At 36.6% G+C, this 22,420-nt stretch overlaps 2 protein-coding genes across 12 annotated transcripts in view; one reads left to right on the plus strand and one right to left on the minus strand.

Moving 5' to 3' along the window:
- LOC5570006 (protein TIC 214) overlaps positions 1-22,420 on the plus strand; it is a 245,805-nt gene that overhangs the window by 113,337 nt on the left and 110,048 nt on the right. The window lies entirely within an intron of this gene.
- Positions 5,278-7,605, minus strand: LOC110679542. The gene is made up of 2 exons (XM_021854437.1): positions 6,220-7,605; positions 5,278-6,158 (listed from the first exon to the last, which is right to left on the minus strand). Exons 1-2 carry the CDS (start codon positions 6,223-6,225, stop codon positions 5,562-5,564), a joined length of 603 nt encoding a protein of 200 aa, XP_021710129.1. The 5' UTR covers positions 6,226-7,605; the 3' UTR covers positions 5,278-5,561.

Raw genomic sequence — 22,420 nt, forward strand, 5'->3', positions numbered from 1 at the left:
TGGTCTTTTTCGTGCTGAGATTGCAAAAAGCTTAATCCTGCCTAGTTTGGGTAGTGGCTACGGTTAGGTTAGCTCAGGTCAATCTTCAGCATAAAAGAACAGCAACGATCAATATTTGCAGACTCATGCAAAATGGTGCAGCCCAAGTGGCGCTAGTTCAAGAACCCTACTTTCGTAGAGGAAACTTCTATCTAGGTAACCTTGTGGACCCAGTTTTTGCTACTTTCAGCAAACTTGAAATGGCAAACTCGCGCTCCATGCCCCGCGCATGCGTGCTCGTAAATAAAGCAATCGTTGCTACACTCATTTCTGAGTTGACGACCAGAGATAGTAGAAGCATTAACCTAAGAATGCTAATGTCGCTACTGTTCGTGTTACCAACATCTAGTTTGCCACGCGCTGACAGCTTGAGTACCGGTCCTCAAAGTGTCAAATAAATTTTAACAACATCCACTACAACATGACATCGAACAAACAATGAAAAGATACAGTTAAAGGTGATAATAAACTAATTCAGTTTTGTGAGAACAGCGTCATTAGCGTTCTACTACTAATATTTCTATTCCAGAGATGTATGTGCTGTCACAATGGATCATTAAAATAACCAAAATGGCCGCTATGGAAAGCATAGATAGCGCCACCGTAGCCTTGTGTGTTTGACAGAACAGCGATGCTGTCACAATGTTAAATCCCATATACAGTAGCGCCTTTGTTTTGATGCGATGAGCACTTGCAAAAACTACATTCAATGATCCATTGATGTTTCTGTTGGTGACCTCAACAGGAAATACGTCTATTGTTCGGTATATTTACCACATGATGAATCATCCCCAACGGATGACTTCAAACGAGTTGTCGTACACTGCGTAACAAAAGGCCTTCCGCTGATTGTGGGCAGTGATGCCAATGCTCATCACATCATCTGGGGCAGCTCAGATATCAATTTGAGAGGCTCCAGTCTGATGGAATACTTAAGTAGTACAGACCTTGGATTACTTAACATAGGCAATCGCCCAACCTTCATGGTTTCTAATAGAGAAGAAGTGTTAGACATAACGCTCTGCTCGAATAGAATCAGTCACGAGTTGACGAATTGGCATGTATCAGATGAGGAATCATTATCTGATCATCGCTACATCTTCTTTGAACATTCAAATGTAACTGCGCAGACTTTGCGTTTTAGAAATCCCCGATCAACAAACTGGGAACTCTATATTGAATTGGTTGCGACCAAATTTCATGGATATTCTCCGTCCATTGAAAATCCAAGTGATCTGGATGATGCCGTTGATACTACAACATCCTACATTATGGAAGCTTTTGAAGAAGCATGTCCTCTGCGGTCTGTAAAGACTACAAGAGGGAGCCCATGGTGGAATTCCGATCTGACTAGACTCAGGAAACAATGTAGAAGGAGTTGGAACAGACGCCGTTCAGCTGGATCAGAGTCGTTCAAGTCGGCTCGCAAGGCTTACAAGAAGGCTCTTCGTTCTGCTGAACGATCCGGTTGGAAAAACCTTTATACAAATGTTTCCAGTTTGAGTGAAGTCAGTCGGCTGAACAAAATCCTTGCAAAATCTAAGGATTTCCAAGTGAACGAAATTCGCTTACCTAATGGTGACTTTACTTCTTCCGATGAAGAAGTTTTAGAATGTTTATTCAATACACACTTCCCCGGATGTGTGGACATAGCATCTACGGATGAACCAAATGTCTTTTCATGTAGTTACGAGTCTCTGGCCTCGGCTCGCAGTATCGTAACTACTGAATCGATTCAATGGGCACTTAATAGTTTTGCTCCTTTCAAATCTCCAGGAGCGGATGGGATTTATCCTGTTCTGCTCCAAAAGGGGTTTGAGTTTATCAAACATGTTTTGAAAAAGCTACTTGTAAGCAGTTTTGCTACCGGGTACATTCCCAGATCCTGGCATGAGATTACTGTAAAGTTTATCCCAAAAGGAGGACGTGGGTCGTATGAAGAAGCGAAGAGTTTTAGACCAATCAGTCTGACCTCTTTTCTTCTGAAATGTCTGGAACGCATTATCGATCATCACATCCGTGATGTTTATTTGGCAAACATGCCTCTTCATGTGAATCAACATGCTTACCAATCTGGAAAGTCCACTGTGACTCTTTTACACAAAGTTGTATACGATATCGAGAAAGCATTCGCTCAGAAGCAATCCTGCTTGGGTGTTTTCTTGGATATTGAGGGTGCCTTTGATAACGTGTCTTTCGATGCCATATTGGAAGCAGCACGAAACCATGGGCTACCTACAATGATTACCAATTGGATTCATCAAATGCTCAAAAACCGACATCTCTTCTCGACATTGCGTCAAGCAGCGATTCGAAAATTGAGTGTTTGCGGATGCCCCCAAGGGGGAGTCTTGTCACCACTTTTGTGGAATCTCGTAGCAGATACGCTATTGAGGCAACTCAATAATTGCGGTTTTCCAACTTATGGAGTTGCCGACCGACCTCACATTGATATCAGAGTCAAAAAAGCTTGCATGGCCTTCGGTCAATGCCGGCGAACCTTTGGTAAAACTTGGAGCCTCAAACCCAAATATATCAAATGGATTTACACAACAGTTGTTCGACCAATATTGGCATATGGATGTCTTGTGTGGTGGCAAAAGGGCGAAGTGAGAACAATCCAATCAAAATTGGGCCATCTCCAAAGGATGTGCTTGATGGCGATGTCTGGTGCGTTCTCTACAACTCCCACAGCAGCGCTCGAGGCCCTTTTCGACGTTGCGCCACTACACATATATTTTAAACAAGAAGCACTTTCTTGCTCTTACCGTTTATGGGTACTGGATCTACTGGTGAAAAATCCAGTGAATCGTAGATCTACACACACTTCGTTGTTTGCACTTTTGGTGAATTGGGACAAACTTGTCCTTGCTCCAAGTGATCTCACAATTGCTTGTCATTTTCCTTACAGGACATTTATCACACAATTCCCTTCACGGAAGAGTGGACGTCTGGCTTTTTGGAAAGAAGTATATCAAACGATATAGTATGTTACACTGATGGCTCCCTTCTTGAAGGTAGAGCTGGTGCAGGAGTATATTCTCGTGAGCTAAGGCTGAATCAGTTTTACTCACTTGGTAGAAACTGCACCGTTTTTTAGGCGGAAATATTTGCCCTTATATGTGGAGTGCAATCAGCACTTCAACAGCGCGTAATGGGTAAAGTCATATACTTCTGTTCAGATAGTCAAGCTGCTATAAAAGCTCTCGCTTCGGCCAACTCAAGGTCGAAGCTTGTTATCGCATGTCGAACTCAAATTGAGGAACTGAATTCAGTCAACTCTGTAAACCTTGTATGGGTACCTGGCCATTCTTCCATCGTTGGAAATGAATTGGCTAATGAGCTATCTCGCGATGGAGCATCGCATGACTTCATTGGCCCTGAGCCGGCTATTCCAATTTCGAAGTGCTGGGTGAAGCTTCAGATAAACTCTTGGGCGGCAACTCAACACAAGCAATATTGGAATAGTTTGGAGTCATGCCGTCAAACAAAATTGTACATTACTGAGCCATCTCCAAGGGTGGCAAAGTATTTAACAAATCTGTCAAAGCAGAATTGCAGTCTCTTGGTCAGAGCGTTGACAGGCCACTGCCGACTCAACTATCACATGGCAAATATTCAGCGTGCTGAATCATTTGTGTGTGATAGTTGTGACTCTGATTATGGAACTTCGTATCACTTGATATGTAACTGTTCAGTTTTTGCCCAAATGCGATTTCAATTACTTGGTAAACACTTATTAAGTGAAACTAAATTCAGAAGCCTGAATCTTCAGGACATTCTGTTATTCTTAACCCGCTGTGGTAATGAGCTATAGGCTCTCTTTACGCTCATGCGTTTTGCAGTGCCCTTTTTAGGGCGCTGTTCGAACCCATTGTGGTATGGAGCTACATGCTCTCATTTCGCTTATGCGATCTTCCCTCTTCAAGGGACCCCACTCCTATTTCCTCCCATCTTTCCCTTCCCTTTCCTCTCCCATCGGGTAGATGATGAAATAGGCTCAAATATGGCGATGGCACAAATCTCCCAACTGGTGGGGAACGTGCCTTTGGAGCCGGCCTTCTGATACCTGATACCTGATACATCCTTGTGATGGTTAAAGTGAGCCAAAGACTTTCCGTTGTGAACAATATTCGGTACCGAGGCCCACCGAAGTACAATCTAGAATGACTCAAACTACAAGAAGTCGCAACTGCGCAAAGCCTTGAAGCAGCGTTGTCGAATGAGAGAGAGGGCTCACCAAAGCACCTTTTGAGGACTGCTGGAGTAGTGTCAAAGCAGCCATTAACTACTCAATTGTCATAATTGTCATTAGGTTTGTGGAAGGAAATCGACGAAACGGTTGATTCGACGAGGAATGTCAGACGGTTTTGGACGAGAAGAATGCAGCGCGGGCGATCATGCTGCAGCAAGGTACTTATCAAAATGTGGAACGTTAGCTACGCTCATGCGATGGAAGTATCTTAACGGACGAACGTGAGGTGATTAAAAGGTGGAATCAGCAATACTATGAACACTTGAATGACGCAGAGGGGAATACCAAGGCAACAGATGTATATCGGTATGGCGGGTGAGGGAGACGTGCCAACTCCCACAATGCCGGACATCAATCCCTCAAAAATGGTGTACATTTCTAATGCGGCCTGTACTGAACGAAGAGGGGCGCAACGAGTTAGGTAGTTTGACCAAGTGGAGCAGGATCTTGGAACTGTGGGACGACCGAGAAACTGGAGGCAAGCAGCCACGGGCCGAATTTGTTAGCGCAACATTGTGGTGCAGATCATGCCTTGAAGGACGTAGCATCATCAAAAGTAAAGTAAGTAAGGGCTCACAAGATTGCCAAGGCCACCATGGAGCACCGCTTACGCTCAGGGTATACAGAATTGGAAAGAAAAAAAGGAAACAAATATCTGTTTTCATTGAAAATGATCATGTTTGGAGGCCTGTAGATCTGTGTGTAATGATTCGAATGACATGAAACGTTGGCGGCAAACTAATAATGTGGGTTTATTAATTTTGTTGGATTTTTACATATTTATACACATGTCTTAAAGTTTTTATACGGTTTCAAATTGAAAATAAATAAGTAAAGATCATCCTTGTATTAAACTTTAAGAAAGAAACAATCTTGGTGTATTTTTTGCTCCTAATTAGTAATCCAGTACAACCCTACACAAACAAATATGTATAAGATGATTTTGTAACATATTTCTGTTCTTTCACATTGGTGTTGTTCACTTTTTTATTATTTCCAAATTGAAATTTGCTTTATTTTCAGTTCGCCGCCAAAATTTCATGTTATCTGGATCATTATACATAAAACTATAGACCATTAAACACAATTTTGTATTATGGAACTTCTGGCTACACCCATGCGTGTAGGTACCGCATCAAGTGGCGCCCAAGGAGCCGTTATTTATGTTTGCATAAAGTAAGCGTCCCAGTAAACAGTTTCCGGAGTAATTCAATTTTCCGGCTTATAACGAACCATTTATTTGACAAAGCACCCTAAAGATATGGTACTAATGTTGTTCGTGTTTCACAATCAAGATCGGATATTGCATGAACAATAGCGGGAGGAGTCGTTGGTTGAAGTTCGCATCTGGAGCTGGATTTCGGAGCTCTTCCTCGGAAATCAACCTCAACGCACCATCGTTGGTCACCTGGTAGATTTGTCGTGCCATGTAGATCGGAATGGATTGCTGAATTTCAACGGCATGGTTATTTATGTCTTTGCGCGTGGGATGGGGAAGGCGGTCGGGCACAGGAACCGGGTAGGGAACAGCTTGATAGATAATTTTCCTGTCCTGGTTGCCCCGATGCACGGATGCTTGCACATTTTGATGGTTGTTATTCCGATTCAGGTATTGATGATTGTTAATTGTTCTGATAGATTCTCGTCCTTCCTGCTGGTATTGATTATACTGCATATAATCTTCGTTCAAGTTATGTGGTGGTTGCTGAACGTAACGATAACGATGTGGTCGATGAAATTCCTGACGATTGCCATTCTGATTTTGGAATCGGTACGCTGCATCGTATCTTTGCTTTGGCGAACCAGGATCTTCAATCGATTCACAGCAGATGATCAATGTGGCAACAACGATCGTTCCAATTACCTTGAAAAGTAATAAATTTAAAACCGACTGTTTACCGGTTGCCGTTATCGCTAATACTCACTTTCATTGCGACCTCCCACAAGATATGCTTCCAACCAGTGATCACGATCAAATGATACCGTTCAATGACTACGAACGGTTTATATTAAACATTTTGTTTTGCTATCAATTTATCAAATTCGTTCGGATGCAATTTTGCGATGCTCACCAATTCGCGCCGACACCACATTTCGCTGATAGGTGTGTCAACTAACGAACCGTGAAGTTGTTATTGGGGTAGGCTCTCCTATATCGGCGTGCAATGTGCGAATTGTTTCGCCAGCGGAATTGATGGCAAAAATTTTGACAAATTTATTATTCGGTATCATGATTGCAAGTTGCATCAAATGCCGGTTCATGGCTTTGTATTCACAATTTGCTTTTTTATTAGTATCATTTCAAACATTTTTTTTTTTTTTTCGATAGGAAAGATATTGTATTTTTCAATTTTCGCGGGAAAATATTCTTTTTACTAAACACTGCTCAGCAACACAAATTGACCTCTTGCTGATGGCTGTGGCGAAAAAATAACGCTAGTAGCGAATTGTTGCCGAATACTTATCCAAGCGAAGACATTTTTGCTTTTTATGTTGAATAAATGCTTCGGGGTTGATGAAGAGTGTGCTATGCAGATAAGCGCTTGAAACCTACGCAATATCACCGCAAGCACTCTAAACGTGAACTCGACCTAACTGCCTAACTGGCTATCCAGAAGAAGACAGACTGGGAGTGACAGGAAAATTTGTTTTGCGTTGGTGCGTAAAATGAAAAATTGAATTCAATTATTGGAGCGCCATGGTTTCCGTATCAAGGCACCGGATCGCGTCGGGTCGGAGTGTAATTTTTCTGAGCTATAATTGGGTGTCCAAGATAAAGAGGCGTGACGGGTTGGGCTAGGAGGACCAATGTGTAGATCGAATATCAAAAAGTGTCAAATAAATTTGTTCCAATTTGTTTTGCATGCAGATCGGTTGATATATAAGGATAATGTTGCAAAGCAAACTGGTTTCCGAGGTTTTGCCTATACATAAATCGATTTACTTGTACAATTTGTGGTTTCATCATAACCGTAAAATAATGTACGGTTTCCCCTAAAATTGAAAATTTCCCAAATGCAATCACTATACACCACATTAAATTTTTGAAGCAGTGCTGATGAATTGTGCTTGACCGCCAATTGTAGTTTTCATGATACCTATATTTTTCCTGACTTATCGATCGATACGTCAAATGGAATAGAGCTTTAAATATCAAAATTCATGATGTACTAGGACTATGCCCTTTCAAATTTTTGGCAGAAATATGAAAATACATTTGCACAATTAGATCAAATTGCTACAACCTTTTATAAGACGCCGTTTACAAATAACGTGACGCTAGAAAGGGAAAGGGGGAAGACTAAAGCGTTACGGATCACACAAAAATTTGAAATTTTCCTTACATAGGCCGTTACGGAAAGGGGTCAAACATTTTCATTTTTCGAATTACATACATAATAAATGGACGCTGTCTCACGTTGAACGTGGCGAAAAAGTATACGCCACAGCCATATCTTGACATACAATATCCCATACTCAACTTCATGTTGTGCACTTTGCGGCGAGTATGTGTGGTAATGAATAATTACAGTGGAAACCTGGAAGTTCCATTTTTGTGAATCCAATTTCTTTGTCGACAGCAATTATTGTCGTTTCCGCATCTGCCCCATTTTCGTTTACGAATGTGTCGTTTTTGGATTAAACCGCTCAAGCCATGATTCAATACGAACATATCTAGAGAGATTCGCGATAAGGGCCTATCTGACAAATCAATAACAATGAGAAAATAATCAATGAAATTCTCATGTACAATTTTAAATCCCAATTGGAGAAAATATACTCAAACTTTAACCTTTTCACCTTAATACACATTTCATAAACCTAGTTTTAAAATCCTCATCAATACCACACACATCTCCTACAATTCCCCTAGCTATTTCGTACTCAAAAAATCTTTAAAGGTTTCGCCTAAAACGTACTCGAGAATGCCAGTATCGCCCAATGTTATGAGCCTATAATCGATATTATTTTCAGTGTCGCCTGTCACTTTGCGCCGTGTTTACATTCTGGTTTCAATTAAGCCCGCCATGTACGCCTTGTTTATTTTTTGTTTGCAGTGTCGCCGTTTACTCTCGCCGTGTTTTGATTTCGATTTCAGATGCGCCCATCACTTTGATAAACAAAAACACAGGCGTAATCAATAAAGTGTGTGGTTTTGCATGACGTGAAGTTTCGCCTTCTACAAATTTGCGTTTTTTGAATAGTTAAATTATCGATAGGGGAAAAGTTCAAGTGCAGTGAATAGACAATCAAGCCACAATTTCAACGCTATATTTTCTTAAATTGTGTACATTTTGTCAGTTTCGCCTGATTCGCGAATCTTTCTAGATATCAATATTTACAAACTATCTGTATCAACCAACGAAATAAGCTTTCTTTCCGCTCTCAATAGATCCTTACATATTCTACCACATCCAGTCAATAACCGCATAAGACAGGTAAATGTTCCACTGCAACCCTATTGCACGTTTAAATACTTAATAAATTTTCTTCGCAAAACCACAGAGCCTGACTTCCGTATGTTGCCTCGATTGACAGACAGTTTTTCACAAGAATCCACTCCTATCCCTCCCCCATCCTGTGTTCCATGTAGTCCCAATTGCAACGAACCCATTAAACTTGCAGCATACAAATGTCGTTGACTTTTCCGCTTCTCTTTAAATGAGCTTCCTTTCGCCTGAGCATTCGCAGTTGAACCCTATTCGCCAGCTTACTATTTCCACTTAGCTGTGGGAGGAAGTGGTACAATGCTCCAAGTATGCTAATTTCGTCATGCGTATACAATTAACGCTACATTTTTTTTTTGCTATGTTACGCTAAAATTGACAATGTTTTCTAATGAGCCCTCAATTAAAGTGGGGAAAAATGTTCTTTTCTAGCTCAACTCTGAGCAAATGTCATAAATTTCATAAATCGAATGCTGTTGAAGAAAGAGATTTTCACTTAAAATATCAAGGTACAGTGGGGGAAGTGTATCAGTGGGGTAAGTGGATCATTCGTTAATATTAAGTCTAAAAACTCAAGATCCTGCAGTATCCGCAAAACAAAATTTAATGCTCAATAGCACCGCCTGGTGGCAAAATATCCTATTTCTTGGCTCAAATAATGATAGTTCTTGAGCTACTGAAGTACTTTGCTGAAGTTATATTGCTGCAGTAGGCCTTGACTAGGAAACACGTATTTTTTTTCTGCACCTGACATTTTTCTCTTTTTTTCAGGAGGAAAAAAAAATCTTGGAGTACGGATATTCAATTGGTTTCGTGTTTCATGGTGGCGAATGTTTTTGGATGCGAGGAAAGCGACTCAAGATTCTGATTACGTTCGTTGATTGGATTGGAAGAGAGCGATCGAAGTTTTCTGAAGTTTTCATGGTGGCAAATGTTTTTGGATGCGAGGAAAGCGTTTCAAGATTCTGATTACGTTCGATGATTGGATTTGAAGAGAGCGATCGAAGTTTTCTAAATCAAGTTCAGATTGTGGGCTTTGGGAAGTTTTCAAGCTTGAGGTGATTTCTCTCAAGAAAGAATTCATCAAGTTCTCTATTGAATTTGATAAGTATAATTTTATTTACTTTCTTATTTTATAAGTTTTAGTTGTTATTACTTCTCGATTGTTGATTATTTATTTATATTCCCCGTTGTTTTCCTAATATGGAAACTGACGGGGAATCGTCGAATTCTAAAGAGGATGATCATTCTAATCTTCCTCCTTCAGTTTCCAAACCATTTAGAGTCAAATTTTTCCCATCTACTTTTCTTGGTCCTTATCCTGTTTATTTTAGAAAAAAGGATAAGCCAATTAATGTTCTCTTGATTTCAGCAGAAGTTTATAAAAGATTTAAATCCGTTAAAGAAATCAAGAAAATTTCGTTAGATAAATTAAGGGTAGTTTTTGGTTCTCGTGGAGATGCCAATACTCTCCTGTAATCCAACTTATTTGGTAGTTCATACCGTGTATATGCCCCTTGTGACTCATGTGAGATTAGTGGCGTCATTTATGACGAATCTTTGAGTTGCGATGACATTTAAAATTTTGGTTTAGGTTTTTTCAAAAATAAAACCATTTCTCCCGTCAAAATTTTAGATTGCAATCGTTTATCTAAATTAACGTTCAATGGCAACAGTTCTAGTTATACTCATTCTAATTGTATAAAAATAATATTTGCCGGATCTGTTCTTCCGGATTTTGTTTCAATTAATAACGTATCATTTAGTGTAAGACTTTATTTTCCTAAACTTATGCATTGCACTCATTGTCTTTTATTTGGACACACTTCTTCCTATTGTTCAAATAAACCTAAATGCTCCAAATGTGGAGATTCTCATTCTTCATCTGTTTGCGATAAACAATCTGATGTTTGTATTTATTGTAATCAGAATCATTTTTCAATTAAAGACTGTTCAGTTTATAAAACTAATCAACAAAAATTCAACCAACAAATTAAATTTAAAAATCGATGTTATATAAACCTCCTACTAAAAGAAAAAGGGCTAATTTATTATCTAACAAACATAATGCAAATTCTGATCCTCAACCATCAACATCTTTTGATAAAAACTTTCCTCCACTTAATGTTTCTTCTACTTGTCATACGATTCCTGGGTTTCAAAGAGTAGAGAATGACAATTCTTTTAATGATAAAAATAGGGATAATGTTGATAATTTATCCAACAATAATGATAATAAAGACATTTTGAATATTTTGGAACAAATAATAAATTTATTAGGATTCAGTGATTTTTGGAAAAATTTGATTAAAAAATGTTTACCTTTTTTAGCGTTTATTTTTGAAAAGTTAAATTCTTTTGGACCCCTCCTTTCTTCATTATTTTCAATGTAATGGCTACTTTCAATAAATTAAATATATTACAATGGAATTGTCGTAGCATTATACCCAAAATTGATAGATTAAAAGCTCTGTTATTTAATCACAATATAGATATATTTTGTTTAAATGAAACTTGGTTAGTGGAATGTAAACACTTTCGTATCCCTACTTTTAATATTATTAGAAAAGATAGAAATGTTTCAGCTGGAGGAGTGTTGATTGGTGTTCGTGGAAATATTCAATTTAAATATTTGAATTTACCATTTAATTTTGCAATTGAATATATTGCGATATCTGTTAAACATTTGGGTAAGGAATTTTCTGTCATATGTTTTTATATTCCTCCAAATTCTCCTTTTTCATTATCAGAAATGAAGACTATATTAGACAATGTACCTTCTCCATTTTACATATTAGGAGATTTTAATGCCCATAATTCTGCTTGGGGTAGTAGGAATAGTGATGGTAGAGGTAACTTGATCATGGATTTGGTTGATGAATTGAATTTGAATATTCTCAATGATGGATCATTTACCAGAATTGCTGTTCCTCCTGCTCATCATACTTGTATTGATTTATCTCTTTGTTCTAATAGTTTAACATTCCTTTCTTCTTGGAAAATAATTAATGATCCTAATGGTAGTGATCATTTACCTATTTTGATCGAAATTTGTAATAATGACAATAAACAAACAAATAATGAATCTCTTAAGCCTGATTTATGTAGAAATGTTAATTGGTTAAAATTTTCGGATCTTATTTCATTTTCTTTAACTCATTTTGATTATTCATTATCTCCACTTGATAATTATGAACAATTTTGCGAGATTATAATTAAATGTTTAATAAAATCTCAAAAATACAAAATATCTCCAATTTCTTCTAGAAAAAAATGTCCTTCATTTTGGTGGGATAGTGAATGTTCTATGGCTTTAAAAAATAAATCTGAAGCCTTTAAAAAATTTCGTCGTTTTGGATCAAGGGAAAATTATTTTTTATATTGTAAAGCTGAAGCTAAATTTATTCGAATTACTAAATTTAAGAAAAGGAATTATTGGAGAAATTTTATAGAAAATCTTGATAGAGAATCTTCTCTATCTTCTCTTTGGTCTGTTGCTAGAAATTTCTCTTCTTCTCCAAATATTCAGAAATATTCTGAAGAATGGATTAATAAATTTGCTTCTAAAATTTGTCCTGATTTTGTTCCATGTTCCATAAATTTTAAAAATTGTCAGAGATATAATTATTTTCCTGAACTTAGTGCTTCATTTTCATTAGGAGAATTAGATTTAGCATTATCTGTTACAAAAAACACATCACCGGGAATTGATAATATTAAATTTATTGTTTTGCAAAATTTACCACATGATGGAAAAATACATTTGTTAGAGTTGTACAATTCATTCCTTTTTCAAAATATTCTACCTTTGGAATGGCGTTCTATTAAGGTTGTCAGTATTGTAAAATCAGGTAAGGATCCTTCATTAGCTGATAGTCGTAGACCAATAAGTTTATTGTCATGTCTTCGTAAGCTTATGGAAAGAATGTTACTTAATCGTTTAGAATTATGGGCTGAAAGTAATAAATTTTTTTCTTCTTCCCAATATGGTTTCAGAAAAGGTTGTAGCACTCGTGATTGCACTGCTCTTCTAACTTCACAACTTAATCTTTCGTTTAATAAGAAGCAGGATATGGTTTCAACTTTTCTTGATGTTTCTGGGGCATATGATTCCGTGTTATTAGATCTACTTTTTGAAAAATTTAAAAATTTCAATATTCCAAATATAATTGCCAATTTTTTATATAATTTATTTTCTTTCAAAATTATGCATTTTTTTCATAATGGCTCTTCCAAATTGATACGATATAGTTATTTTGGTCTTCCTCAAGGGTCTTGTTTGAGTCCATTTCTATATAATTTATTTACCAGTGACATATAATCTGTTATTCCAAATGGATGTTATTTTTATCAATTTGCCGATGATAAAGTTATTTCTATCAGCGGTAATAATAGAGAAATTATTCGTCATTTTATGCAATGTGCATTAAACAATATTGAAATTTGGGCAAACAATAATGGTTTTTCTTTTTCTGTTTCTAAAACTAAATTTATTTTATTTTCTCGTAAGCGTTCTATTGTTAATATAAATTTATATCTTAATGGTCACGAAATTGAACAAGTTGATGATTATAAATATCTAGGAATATGGTTTGATTCAAAATTATTGTGGAAAAAACATATTCAATATATTCAGATAATTTTTGCAAAAAGAATAAATTTCCTTAGAACTATAACAGGTACTTGGTGGGGGGCTCATCCTACTGATTTAATTACACTTTACAAAACGACCATTAGATCTATTATTGAATATGGATGTTTTACTTTTGTAAATGCAAGTCAATCGCATTTTTGTAAACTAGAAAAGATTCAATTTCGGTGTCTAAGAATTTGTTTAAAATCAATGAATTCAACTCATACTCAATCTATTGAGGTTTTAGCTGGAGTGATTCCACTTAAAACTCGCTTACATGAATTAAATTGTAAATTCATGTTGAATTGTTTTATGAAAAAACACCAAATAATTGATGTTTTGAAATTTTTAAATGATATAAATCCAACTTGCAAAATTTTAGATTCATACAAATATTGTTCTTCTTTGAATATTGTTCCTACAACAATTTCTACATTCAATTATCATAATTTTGATATTAATGTTCACTCGTTCCATCCAATAATCGATTTATCGTTATATGAAGAATTAAAACAAATTCCTAGTGTTGAGTATTTTCGCTTTGCTCCTTTATTTTTTCGGCGTAAATTTATTGGATTAGATTCACATCAACTTTACTTTTCTGATGGATCATTAATCCAAAATGTTGCTGGTTTTGGAGTTTATAATTATTATTCTGCTTATTTTTTCAAATTACAATCTCCTTGCTCAGTTTTCATAGCTGAACTAACTGCCTTGTATTTTACTTGTTCTTTGATTAAAAAATGTTCTCCAAATATTTTTATTATATGTTCAGACAGTTTAAGTTGTTTGAAAACACTCAATTCCGTTAATTTCAATTCTAAAACTCATCACATTATGTTGTTGCTGAAAAAAGAATTATATCATTTGAATTCTCAGGGTTACATTATTAAATTTATTTGGGTTCCTGCTCATTCTAATATTTATGGTAATGAGCAAGCTGATTCTTTAGCAAAATTAGGGGTTCGTTGTGGCAGTATGTTCAACAGACAAATTTCTTCGTCTGAATATTTTGCAGATTTAAAACAATATTCTTTAAATAATTGGCAGCTTTCATGGGACTTTAGTGATAAAGGACGATGGTGTCATTCAATTTTACCTAATGTTTGTCGATTTAGTTGGTTTAAAAATTTTGTTGTCGGAAGAAATTTTATTTGTACATTGTCAAGACTTATATCCAATCATTATATTTGTAATAGTTATTTATATCGTATCAATATCAATGATTCTAATTTGTGTGATTGTGGTGTTGCTTATGAGGATATTGACCATATTGTTTTTCATTGTACGCGTTTTGCTATACCTAGAATTGTTTTCTTTAGAAATTTGAAAATATATCATCGTTTGCTCCCTCAATCTGTTCGTGATATTCTGGGAAGTAAATTCTTACCCTCGTTAAAAATACTTTATAGATTTTTAAATGATGCTTTATATTACGTATGATTCTGCTTCTTCCTTTTTTTTCTTTTTTTCAGGTTTGATGGAAACATTTTCAACAAACTCATTTAAGGATGGCATCAAGTAGTTTTCGAGTCATGGCCCTTTTTTTCAAGATTTTTGGCTCCGTAATGGATAAATCGCCTGAGCCTATAGATTTATATTTTATTATTATTACCATTTTGTAATGTTATTTTGAAAAGATAAAGAGGTTTTGTGCCTTTTTGAGAAGAATTTCAAAAGGAAATCACTCAAAGGGGTTTTTCCCTCTTTCAAAATTTTTAGTTAAAAAATAAATAAATAAATAAATACTTTGCTGAAGACACCATGTTTCTAAGTGGCAGGCTTCTGAGATACCTGGAAACACAAGTGTCATGCACACTAGCGCCGCCTAGTGGCAAAATTTTAAATCAACTAGCTCGAACAATGATAGTCCTTAACTTACTAAAAACTTTGCCGAAGACGCCATCCTTCTAAATGATCGGAATCCTGAAATATTTGCAAAACAAAAGTAAAATTTCCATGCCCACTAGTGCCACCTAGCGGCAGACATCATGTACACGCGCTTTATATCAAGAGCTTGAGATCAGCTTGCCATGAGCGCACAAAAAATACCGCGCGCTTGAGCACGTGCTATGGTGAGACACATTTTTTTAGATCTCATGTAGCAATGTACCAGTACAAACGATCACATCTGCACTGGCTCATGCGCCGTCTCATGAGAAAATCTCAATGTGACAGTGCATTTGTGCCTCGCAGGCGAAGGTTTCAGAAGCAAGGAAAAGGGATTAAACTATGGATCATACTGTCCTTAGGCAGTTTCAAAGGGCTGACGTGGTTCAACGCGGTTGAGATTCTAGAATTTGAATTGAAAAACTTGGGCTGGCCACCGAAGAAGCATAGGCATAGACCGAAGTCGTATGCTTCTGTGGGGTTATTGTACTAGGCAAACATAACTGCATAAAAGTACTCCTTGTAAGCGCATGTGACGAGCCTCACGAGATGTCTCATGAGACTCGCTCACTAAGATATATTTTGTACGTATCCGCATCTCGTGTCTCACATAATCTGCGAGCTGCGATATGAAATATCGCATGGCCCACTAGCTCATTTAGGTATACATGAGAAACACGACACTCTGCCTAGCGGTCAAATTCCGAATCAAATGCGGTACCACCAGATAGCACTTCACCTCCAGAACAACTTTACTAAAGGCCCCAAGTTTCTATATTATCTGGATTTTGAGATATACCGATTTAAAACTGTGGTTTACTCGAACCGTATATGATGCGTTCATTATTATGCAACTTTCATGTAGATTTGTTGATTTAACTGCATTATAAAGGGTCATACTGTAGATAAAACCGTCGAGTATTGTTCTTAAGAAGATTCTTGAGGAATAGGTTTGGTGTCGATAGATATCTTTGTTGCAAAATGATTGTGCAATCAAACTGCACATATAAATTTCAACTGTTGTACAAAGTACAACAACGTGACAGCTCAAAGGTTAAATAAAGATACTTTTTTAATTTAAAGTATTAAAATGTAACATTATTAGCACTATTAACAAGAACGAGATTAACATATACATAATTACACCACATTTGTTTTGAAAATAGATTTTTTTTTATTGATGATCCACTTACCCCATGGTGGGGCAAGTGGATCATTTGGCGCAAATTTCTAAGTCCCTTATACTCAATTCATAACAATAAGAAAAATCGAAATAAATTACGATTTGAAGTATATTAGTCCTTCATTTGTTATCCACTGAAAAAAAAGTATGAATTACATTATTCACGTTTGCTGTACATAACAATGAAGTTGACTGTTGATTTTTCTGTATCCACTTACCCCACGGTACCTTATAGCAATCGATCGATATTTGGGATATGGCTATTCGTTGTTTCAAGACGTGAAAGTTGCAATTTTCGTTCAAATTTTCATAGCATGGAACAAAGTAAAAAAAATGTTGAGGATGTTGCTAGTCCTGTCATAAGGATGCTTTTAGGGGTATTAGTTATGCATATTTGTTTGGGAACCATTTTTGTCCCATAGGGGGCAAAAGTTCGAGCCATGTATTATCTCATAGAAAAACTTGCAATTTGCCTAAAATAGAAATATTATCTTTAAACTTATAAAAATATGGTTGATGATGCGACAACAAGTTTTTACATTTTACCCTCGTTTTTTCCTAAGTTAGCTTAGCTTAGCTTAGCTTAGACTGACTACACATATCAATGGTTGCTATTCCGTGATTGACCGAGGTCAGTGAAAATGCACAAAGAATCAACTAGAAGATCGGCTGGGATTGGCCATAATCTTCTTCAGTGTGCATAATTCAGTGCCTCTATTTATATATGGTCAGGTGGGATTGGGGGAAGGAATGTTAGTGTGTAACCTTTGCTATTTGGAGACCGTGTTTGCCTCTGCATTTCCACAAAGGTTACTGGGAGGGATGTAGCATGAAACGAGCTCACCAATTGATCCGTCATCCTTTAGCAGCAACAATCCACTTTCAGCTTCACTCGTTTGCTCGGCTATATAAAAACACACAGAGGAAATAGGCGTGCGACCCGAGAGGGAAAACAACTGAAGACTGCTCGGGCTTCCTTGACGCACTGCCCAGGAGCAAGCGTCAACGTCGAAAAGTCAAAAAGAACTTATCGAACGCGGCACTTTTTCACTTACCCTAACCGAACATACCGATCACGCCAAGGTCGAAGGATCAAACACAACTAAATGATCACGGCACTTTTTCACTTTCACTCGACCGATGCGCGACATGTTTGATTCTGCCCTCATCGCCGGCCCCCGCAGGAGCAAGCGTCAAGGTCGAAGGATCAAACACAACTAAGCGATAACGCCACTTTTTCACTTTCACTCGAACGACGCGCGACATGTTTGATCCTGCCCTCACGCTCGTTCAAATCTACTCAAAAGAGAGTAACTTTGACTCACTTTTGAAGTTTCAAGTTAGCTGTCAAAAGTGAGTAACTTTATTTTATCAAAGTGAGTAACTTTTTACTCAACTATGAAAGAAAACGACCTTACTCACTTTTGAGTAAACACAAACATATTTGACTCACTTTGTTAACGTCAAAGACTTGTGAAAATTTCGCGCGCTCGAACTGACATCCTCCGTTGTGGTGAAATTTCTTCCGTCACCGTGATGTCGGACTGTTTTCAAAAACAGTCGAGATAAAATCCGAGCCGGCAGAGCGCTTCGGAAGTACAACTACACTGATAAAAAAGGCATGGTAACACTGACTGTATCGAGGGTCAAATTAAAACCGCTTTACCACTTGATTTTTGCAGAACATGTGTCATTATTAGAATAACAAAACGGTGGTTGTCGTTACCATGTGGCTGTCAAAACAGCATAGTAATCCATACTATGTCAATGGTAATCATTATAATGGAGGATTGTAGACTTGTACTTCAGGTTTTTCATTGATAAACAAAACATGTCAATTTATTTTATCCGTTTATTTAAACATTATTATCTAAATTTTCGCATTACAAAACACTGAACGTTACACATCAAACGTACATAAGTGGCAAATATGCGAAAGGAGCATATAATGCTACATTTGCCGGAAATGCATACCGGAGTAACTTTGTTCGGGGTCATTTTTCCAGGATTGTAGCGGTTTTAGCATTCGAGCGGTGAGTTGGCAACCAAAGTCCACCCACAAAGCCAGCTTCCGGGAAGTCACTCATGCTGAATTTCTGTACAAGTGAGCTTAGTTTCCATCAACTTATGTCCCTGCTCTAGATCCACTGCTCCAGCTGCTGATACGGCGCTACTGCTGCGAAAATATTCCTGCTGGAGTCGCTGGAGCTCTAGCTCTGTTGTTCATGCCGTGGTCAGAATCTTCCGAGAAGTGGAGCGTTGAATTGTTAATGGGTTGTAGCTTGTCGTTATGCTGTTAATGAATTGTATAGTTTTCCGGAACTTCTTGTGCAGGAACTCTACTCAGACTGTAGATTCTACTGCAGTTTATGTCCTCCTTTTCTGCTAAAATAAAACCATTATTTCTCTAGTTAAATATAACGTTTCACAAAAGTACCTACCTTGTTTTGATTCTGTTGAAATTACGATGTTCAATTCGAATTTAAATGAAATTTTATCAAAATGGAGATTATCGTCAGTCAACATTTTTGTCAACAGTGGTTAACTAAAACAAAACTTGAGTTTACCATTTCACTATGCGTGAAGCCATAGTAATTTCAACTAAAATGTGGTAACAATAATATAATACGTGGTAATTGCTACTATTCAATGGCATAGTAATGTTAAATATGCCTTGGCGATTGACTGTACTATGTATTTTTTATCAGTGTAGCGAACTCCAGATTAGTGCTGCGAAGTCAATAATCCTGATATCAAGTGAAGCGAGGTCGGATTGAAAATGACCAAGGTTTTGATCAAATAACCGCAAAAAAAATATAAACTGTAAGTTTTACCGTCGTTTTTTTTTTTTATTAATTATCAATTTTTCAATTCTTTACAGTCTAACCAGGAAGGCTACTGGATCGGTCAAACTACATCCTCCCTGACTTTCATCAATGCCCCTGATATTTATAACATCCGGGATCCATTCCAGAGCAGCGAAAATTTCAACACAAATATCACAATTTTTTTACTTGTTATTATTATGTATTATGTATGAGATACATGATTATTATTATGTATTATGTATGAGATACATGATTATTATTATGTATTATGTATGAGATAATGAATAAATGTTATGAGCTTTGTATATTTCTTCTGATTTTATAAATAACATAATACATTTATTTCCAAAATTATTATTTCCTGAAGTGAGTGACATCTACTCACTTTCGCAAATTTCAGATTAAACGAAGTGAGTAAGTGTTACTCCCATATTGACATCTGACTATGTTACTCTAAAGTGAGTAACGATGGTGTTACTCACTTTTGAGCAGTTCCACTTTGTTCCGAAGTGAGTCGAAATCTACTCACTTTTGAGTAGATCTGAACGAGCGTGCTCATCTTCGGCCACCGCAGGAGCAAGCGTCAAGGTCGAAGGATCAAACAGAACTCTTTACCCTCGGTTTTTCCTAAGTTATGTGAAAAACTGCTATTTTTGAGTTCATATCAAATCGCTTTTGTTAATTGCTGGACAAAATTTAGTGTGATTTATTTTGACTTTAGTTTATGGTCGGTATGAAGTATTCATGTAATAAAAATATCTACCGTTTTGATTTATATTACGGACACTAAAGGCTTCAGTGAAGTACGACTAATCACTACACATATAAATAGAACCGTTCTGTATAAAACTTCAGCGTAATCAGACTTTGCAAACACTTTAATTTCGAATGGTGGGTGAAGATTTGGATTCCACATCTTCAAATCACTTTAATCAATAAAAATGTTCGGCCTCTTCATGATTTTTATTCCGGACACAACCACACTTTCGCTTCATATTCCGGACGCTTTGATTCGAATTCCGGACAGCTCTTGAAAAACACAATCAGAATAGTCGAATCATTAAATAAACGCACTAAGCCGTTAGAAATACGTCAAAACTAGTTGAACATTGTAAATTTTCATGGATTGCTATGTAAATTGTTTATAAAAATCATCTTACAAATTGGTAACTTTTTGGCGGCGCATTTTGAAACATTTCGAGTGAAATCTTTCCCATACAAAGTAGAGTGTCCGGAATTTGAAGCTGTCCGGGATTCGAATCAAAACGGTATACTATGTGTTTCAGTTAGCGAAATTTTGCCCCACACTAGTTTCAAACTTTTGCCCCGCCGGTGGGACAAAAGTTCGTTTAAGGGGTTGGGTGACAAAACCTCGAATCCTAAAACGTCGAAGGGACAAAACGTCGAAAGGACAAAACGTCAAAAAGTAAAACATTAAAGGAAACGTAATTTCACGGAAGAATGATTCTCTTCCGAAAAAATAAATAATTCATTATGTGCCAAACGTTTTTCATAATACATTTAATTGACTCGGATGTGAAAAAATAAGTCTGGCAAACAATGTTGAAAAATCTCCGCTTTCCGGTTGAATTGCAATTGACTGCCATTTCCTTGTAATTTGATGACATATTTCAGCGAAACATTTCAACCAAAGCGCCATACAGAAACCGAGTGTTCGGAAAATGAGTCTGTTCGGAATTTGAGACAAAACGGTATGTTGATGATTCACTGTGCAAAATTTCTTTCTTTTCAACTGTTATAGTTTTTCTACATTTAATTTATCTGTATCAATATAAATATAAAAAATGGAGTGGTGAGAACGAATGATCGGACTGACTTCAGTTTTTCGCTGTTGTACTTAGAAAGAGATGTGACTTATGTATTATTTTGTAAGGTAGATTACATGACATTTTACTACAGCCTACTTGATGGCAAGACAAAGTTTGCCGGGACTATTAGTTAAAAATGTTTTAAGTCCTGGGATAGTTCAACTTTTAGGTCATAAGTGGGTATCTCGGGTATGAGATTTGATCCCAGGTAATCGGCGTGTGTTCTAAGCACATTATCAGACCAGGTCCGTCCCGCACTAGAAATATTAATTCTTCGACTTATGATGTAAAATTTATCATTCTGCACCTTGTTGCGTAAACTACTAATACGCATCAAAGTATCTGTATGGTTTGCTCTTCGACTCGATTTATGTGAAAAAAATCTGGCGGCTATCTTGTTGAACATGTTGAATTTTGAGGCTACCACTAAAACAGACTACGCATACTCTTATTTTTCTCATCCCTGGCGTTATGTCCCTACTGGAACGGAGCCTGCTAATCTGCTTAATTAACTATAAAATTGCGTTTATGATAACAGAATGATTCTTCGACATATCTTTGTATTCAGAAATAATGAATTGATTAATCGAATGATTGAAAACCATCTAAAACCATTGATTGAATAAAACAAACATTTTTTTGACAATTGTTGTTCATTGAATAAAGTTTATAGATTGCGCGTTGGTACATTAGTAAGTCTTGTGGTGATATCTGTAGTTTTAATATAGAAATCTTATGTTTTTGAGCTAAGTTTCTTGATTTTCTGTACCATAAAGTATTTTTTTTGACTGCCTGCCAACATACATGTGAAAAATAGCGAAACTGAACAGCTGAGAGGCCGGCTTTGTTCCAATGCCAATACTCAGGAGTATCATTTTGAGATTCAAAAATCTGGCAACCATCTTGAAATTCGACGTCATCTGGCATTAAAGTTGTTGAATTTTTTTTTACAATCTTAGCGCTTAACAAAATTCAAGATGGCGGCCAAATTCTAACTGGTCGCCAACATTTTTTTAGTCTCAGATGAAAGCTATATCCTTCCTGAATGAGCTATACTTTCCATTTAATTCCAGGCGGTTGAAGTAAGCTCGAAAATTACAATTTTCACGTCAAAAAATAAAAAAAGCCACCATTACATTTGCTGAAAAGTTCACAGTTATAGTATTGAAAAAGAAAATATTTACTGCTTCCAGTACAAAATGATCAATTTTGTAAGACTTGGTCTCAGTTATTCAATAACTAATTGGATTAGAGTTTAATTTGAATAAAACTTGAAATTCTGAACATATTTTGGATATATTTTTTTAAATGTTCG

Source organism: Aedes aegypti, chromosome 3 (genome assembly GCF_002204515.2).
Source record: "Aedes aegypti strain LVP_AGWG chromosome 3, AaegL5.0 Primary Assembly, whole genome shotgun sequence".
Classification (NCBI taxonomy): Eukaryota; Metazoa; Arthropoda; class Insecta; order Diptera; family Culicidae; genus Aedes; species Aedes aegypti.